At 43.2% G+C, this 5947-nt stretch overlaps 1 protein-coding gene across 1 annotated transcript; it reads right to left on the bottom strand.

Annotated features, from left to right (window-relative positions):
* Window positions 1-240: 240 nt before the first annotated feature.
* On the bottom strand, window positions 241-5625 carry LOC111656645 (alpha-2Db adrenergic receptor-like). Its single transcript, XM_023408445.2, has 2 exons — window positions 5246-5625; window positions 241-1522 (listed from the first exon to the last, which is right to left on the bottom strand). Exons 1-2 carry the CDS (start codon window positions 5576-5578, stop codon window positions 377-379), a joined length of 1479 nt encoding a protein of 492 aa, XP_023264213.1. The 5' UTR covers window positions 5579-5625; the 3' UTR covers window positions 241-376.
* Between the last annotated feature and the right edge of the window lie 322 nt (window positions 5626-5947).

Here is a 5947-nt window from a genome sequence, read left to right on the forward strand (position 1 = left end):
AGCTCCGCAGGGACGTAGTTCACTGCCCTGCGGCCGTTTTCCCTTAATTAACATTCAAGTTCAGGCAAAGCAGAAGTTGTAATGTTGAACTGTTATTGCATCAAAGAAGCAGAGTTTGAAACAACTGTTCTCACAACATCAGTGTGTCATAGTAATCTTCCTCTGGTTTGTTTACACTAGAATAGAAAATGATTATTTAATACATTTGTGAGTAGCTGAATAATAAATCAATACTCCGGCTGTATGACAAGCCCTTTAATGTCAGTACGACAGCACAGTGGAAAACAGGATTAAAACTGTGTGCACACATTTACGTGTGAGTGTGTGTCTGTGTTTGAGCAGGAGAAACTCACACAAACACACATACATTCACATCTTATGTTCGTTTGTGAGTATGGAATAAAATCTTTTTGAAGGCCCTCCTGAAGTCTCGGTTAAAAATAGTGTAAATGATCGGGTTCAGGCAGCTGTTGCAGTATCCGATCCAGAAAAACAGGTTGAAGAGTGTGTCAGGGATCGTACATTTCTCTCTGCAGACAGCGTGGAGACTGTAAGTGAAGAAGAATGGGAACCAGCAGAGGACAAATACCCCCATCACTACCGCCAGAACAAATGTGAAGCGCTTCTCCCTCATTTGAGCTACTTTGTTTTTGGACAGAGACATCTGCCTGCTGCGGAGAGCCACGGGGGAGGGGAGGAGGCAGTGGTGGGAGAGGTGGTCAGATGATGCCCATGATATAGAGGCACAGGAAGCAGGTGGAGGAGGCTTCAGCCTGCTCATCGCTCCCTCTGTGTCCTTCGCCTCCTCCGTCTTCACCCTCACGCAAGCTCTTCTGGGGAAGCGGAGAGACGAGGAAAACGAGGAGGATGTTTTTATGTCAGCTTCGCAGATCTTCTCCTCTAAGTCAATATCATCCAGCTCTCCTCTCCTACTGCTGCTGCTGTCTTTGTTGGAAGAGCTGTGTCGGTTGGCAGGAAGTGGGCTGTCCAGTTCATACTGGGATTTGCTGCAGCCGGCTCCCTTTCTTTGGCAAGTCCTGGTGGTGCCCACAAAGCAGGTCTCAGACTGTGACGGCTGCCGCTCCACCACATTCTTTGCCACAAACACAGTGGAGGCTCGCTGCTTGGCAACACGGTAGATCTTACAGTAAACGAGTATCATGATGACTCCTGGGGCAAAGAAAGACACAAGGCAGGAGGAGAGGATGTACCACGTCTGGTTGTTGAGGAGACACTCCTGCCTCTGCATGTCATTCTCGTCCTCCCTCTCAAAATCCTCCTCTTTCTGCGCCATGAGGAGCGGCGGGGACGAGATGACGATAGATATGAGCCACACGATGCTGATCATTGCTTTAATCCGTTTGGGTGTCCGTTTGCGGTTGTAGCTGACGGCTTTAGTGACGGACCAGTAGCGGTCGAGGCTGATGGCGCAGAGGTGGACGATGGAGGAAGTACAAAAGAGGACATCCAGAGCCAGGTAGAAGGAGCACCAGGTGGATCCAAAGTACCAGTAACCCATGACCTTAGAGGGGACAGACCAATTAAGATATATTAATGACTCATTTAAGCAGCAGTGACGACCTGCAGAAGAAGGAAAGAAGAAGAAAAAGTGTTTATTTCATATTGTATTCCAGTCAGATCCCGTCAGTCATGGAGGCCTTGAGCGACGCACCTAAAGGATTATTTCACCTCAACATAAAAATTCATACAATATCTCATTGCTGCCACGTCGGCTGTGACTGCATTTCATTTGTAGGAAAATCTAGCAGTGAGTTTGCCCCTGTGGTTTCATCTCAACCCTCTTGTCACATCCTTGTCACAGCTGCAAGAAACTGTGAAATATCCATCTAATTCCTCCACAGTTTGGGCTTTTGTGTGAAAATGGAGTCTGTTTACAGGAGTAAAGTCCAGGAAGTTCATTCCCAGTTCATGGTTGTGGAGCTGTGAGGTGAGAAGCTGCTGAAGTTTAGAAAAAGGCTGAGATGGAAATATTGTCTTTGAGTGTCCCCAAGAAATCCAGATTAGTTTTTCATTACAACTGGAACAATTTACTGAACTAACTAATTGGCAAAATGTTAATCAACAAGCATAATAATCTACATTATCTCTAAAACATTCACTGGCTTCCGTTTCCTAAATTCTTCCTAATTCCCATTTTTTGATAAGGAACCTTTTAATCTGGTTATTGAAGAACTGTGATCAACTGAGCTCTGGTGGACATCTCCGACACTGTTTCTCATGACCCCAAAAATTTATTTGGCAAAGCTATTTGATATTTATTGTCACTTATTTGCGGACATGAACACAAATACTTTCCTCCTGGAAAAAAAACTAGCCTGTAGGTCGTTTGTGCAGCAAATTATTATGACCTGTAGTTACGTTTTGTAAGGCGACATCTAGTGGCCGTAGTAATTATGACAAGGGAGGAGAAGTGACGTAGTATAAAGAACGACAAAGTCCGCAGGAGAGCGGTAATCGATTCCCATGTGAAAGTAGTAGTTTATGTTGTTATTATTGTAACCATGACAACAAAGATCGTCTAATGTTGAGGAAGTACTTATTCTTAACCCAAATCACTATCTTTTCGTCAAACTAACCAAATAGTTTTGGGACTAAACCTAATTAAACCTTGACAGTTACTATAGTAACCATGGCAATGAAGGTATGGACATCGCTTTTGGTACAGTCCATGTAGTCAAGGTCCGTTACGCCTGTCGCCGTAGGGACACACACACTTTAAGCAGCGACGGCTGAAGGGACAGTTACGGCGTGATGCGATGACTGAGATTATATGTCTACACTTCCTACCCACCCGCTAACTGCTTTGATAACAAAAAGACCAAAATGCGCAAACTGTTGTTGACTGGCCTTCCTCCCTCTCCAGCCCACAATCTAAACTTTGCTGTGTATTGATAAAAACCATGACGCTCTCCGTGGTGCTGAACAGATGGATATCCTCATTTGATATCAAATTGTTTCTAAATCAAATATCTAGTGCTCTTGAGGCTTTTTCAGAGACATATTGTAGCAATGTTCAGAGTGACCTCGGTTTCCTGAAGCAGTGATGTAGCCTTTGTTAATAGTTAAATGTTTTTGGTTTCCACTACTACAGCAATGCGTTGAAATTTATATGGGCGGCCGTACCGCCACTTCAACCGTCGCCACTTCAAGTCCCTACTATTTTAGGAGACACTCCTGTAAGGAGGATATATCTGCATTTCCTCTGTGGCAGATATATTGACCCAGACAATTTATCTCTCTAGCCCCAATTGTAAATTTAATATCTTTGAGTTTTGGACTGTTGGTCTGTCCCAAACAAGCAATCTGAAGATGTCAGCTTGGCTTAGGCTCAGGGAACTTGTGATAAATGCTTTTCTAGAGTGAATGAATAATCAGGTAAAGAAAGTGAGTTTACAGCCTCGTCCTGCAGAAACCGTAACTGAAGAAAGACCAGTGCTGCCATCCCTACACCCACGCCACTAGCACGACTAAATAATAAATAATATGAAAATCATTTTTAGTAGCAGCCACTAGTTTAAGTGAGAAATTGTGCGGTGAATTGTTGGATGGAGGTGCAGTAGTGTCCAGCAGTAGAGGAATGTAGCTGTGCTGGGTCTGTCACTGCAGTGCAAAATGTAATTTTTTTATTCCCTGCAGTCTCAGCTCTTCTTTAGTTTGTCAAAACCATTGATTTGCCCTCATCTAGGTGGGATTTTAGTATAATACCAATAATACCAACAGTCCTTCAAGTGGGAAAACTGGGGAAACAAACTTGATGACCCAAAGTACCAGACTGGCTGAAGAATGTGTGTGATTAAAAAGGTTTCCTGCAGAGAAGAGGAGAAACCTGGACGAACTTAAAGTATTTGCCCACCTACAGCAAGAGAGAAAGAATTACAGACATGAAAAGTGTCTGATCTCCAGGTCGATTTCACATGTTAACATCTGCAACAAATAACACGAGAGAGGAAACACCAGGTAAACGTCAACCTCGCAAGCCTAAGGGAATAAAACATGTCATTAAATTGTCTGAACATATTCAGTATCTGTTTGATGAAGAAGGCATAATGTTAATTTTAATATTCTAAAAACATAATTCGCAGCAAAAACCTCATACAATACTGACTCTTAAGCGCAACAGAGTGTCTCGTTGCTGCTTAATAAGAATGCTGAACTCACAGTGTTTCTTCTAGGCTGGTGACTAAACCATTTAATGCTAACGTTGGCCATGTAGCGATAGCAAAACTTTCAAATAGCTCCTTTTAAAAACCCTTTTATCACCTGCTGCCAGTAGGGGTCACTAAAGCGCTGAAGTTAAATAAAACTTGTGAGTTAGGTTTTGTCACTGGATAGCAGACTTTCACAGCAGATGCGTGTTATGTACAAATGCAGATGGACTTCTCCGATAGCAGAAGATGCATGTGTATGTGCATTATGTGGACCCTGTCTACAGCTGGTTTTAACTTGCAATCTTTATGTGGATGGATTATTTGGACAGTGAGATCTGATCATGAGTTATGCATCTGCACTTGGTATTAATAAGCATCTTGTTATCTTGAATCTGCCTGCATTGTGTCTGAAGCAAATTAGGCAGTTGGAGCTGTGGGAGTTGTTGGCAATCATGGCACGTCCTCTGTGAAATCTGTCATTTTGAAATAGCAGGAAGAAGCAGAGATTGTTGACTTTTCAGCTTGTAGTATGGAATTTTATTAGTCGGTAAACAACTTTGGCCCAGACTGAAATTTTTGAGCAACGATTGCAGTGAAATTTTGCTCAAACATCCACGGCACCTGGAGGATGAAGCCTACTGACTTTGCTGATCCTGTGCTGCACGATGTTGACATTTCCTGTTTTGAGTGAAATGTCTCACAGCTGTTGGATGGATTGCCATTGAATTCTCAAATCCGAATTTTAGCTTGTGCAAAACTTTGGTTTATCTATTTAACTGATTATTTTTTCTTTACGATTATCACAACAGCCTCACGGAGCTGAGAGCATGGCTGTGGACTCAAACTGTGCAGACGTCATTAACATCTGGCTGAGATCTGATCACAATGTGAGCCTCCAGCCTCCACCTCCAGATGTGGTCTGGGCAAACTAATGGCAATGTGTTCCATCTACAGTTGGACCTGTATTAACATGTGTTTTCCTTAAAACAGAGAAGATATACAGGTACAGATTGTACGTGAATACCAGCTTTAAAAATTAAGTCTTGGAGTAGATCCTGAACAAACAGGTTCCTCACCTCATTAGCCAGGGAGAAGGGGATGACCAGCGTCGCCACCAGTATGTCTGCTGATGCCAAAGACACCAGGAAGAGATTCTGAGGCGCCCTCAGGGCTCGGCTTGTGAACACCGCCACCACGACCAGCACGTTGCCCACCACGGTCCCCAGGATGATTACTGTGACCACCAGCACGATTAACACTGACGCCACCTGCGAGTGAGGAGGTAGAGGAGGAGATCTCGAGGAGGAGGAGGAGGAGGACGTCTGACTGACATTCTCCAAAGAAGAGTTTGTTGGTAAAGAGGCCGGCATCGTGGCCAGAACAGGAGTGAATACAGCTGATAAGTCCATCCTGGTTAAATGACCGACGTCATGATCCCTGGTTTTTTTTTTGTTTTTTTACCTCCAGTGCATTCACCGCTGACTGTTTTTATGCCAGTCAGTTAGAAAATAACAAAATACAAATATGACAAAGGGAAGAAGGAAAAAAAAAAAAAGAGTGTAAAGGCAGTGAAAGATTCTGCCAAGAAGAAAAATTCAAATCTGTCTCTTTGTGTCCAGAAAAAAAACATCCAATAATATTGTCACCACTGACAACGTACAAATTATCTCCCTCTCAAAACACAAATTACACATGAACAGCTCAAATCCTCACAGCCCTACAGCTATGGTCAATATTTCAAAATATTACATCCAAAAAACGAATTGCTTCATCTGCCG

Source organism: Seriola lalandi, unplaced genomic scaffold (genome assembly GCF_002814215.2).
Source record: "Seriola lalandi dorsalis isolate HSWRI2012SDOR001 ecotype SW California unplaced genomic scaffold, Sedor1 jcf7180002054361, whole genome shotgun sequence".
NCBI lineage: Eukaryota > Metazoa > Chordata > Actinopteri > Carangiformes > Carangidae > Seriola > Seriola lalandi.

What these genes read in the sequence shown, in the direction of transcription:
- LOC111656645 (XM_023408445.2), bottom strand. Translation starts at nt 5,578, where the DNA reads ATGGACTTATCAGCTGTATTCACTCCTGTTCTGGCCACGATGCCGGCC. An exon ending in CCTTCTCCCTGGCTAATGAG is followed by an intron (nt 1,523 to 5,245) that starts GTGAGGAACCTG and finishes GTCCCCTCTAAG; the next exon opens with GTCATGGGTTACTGGTACTT.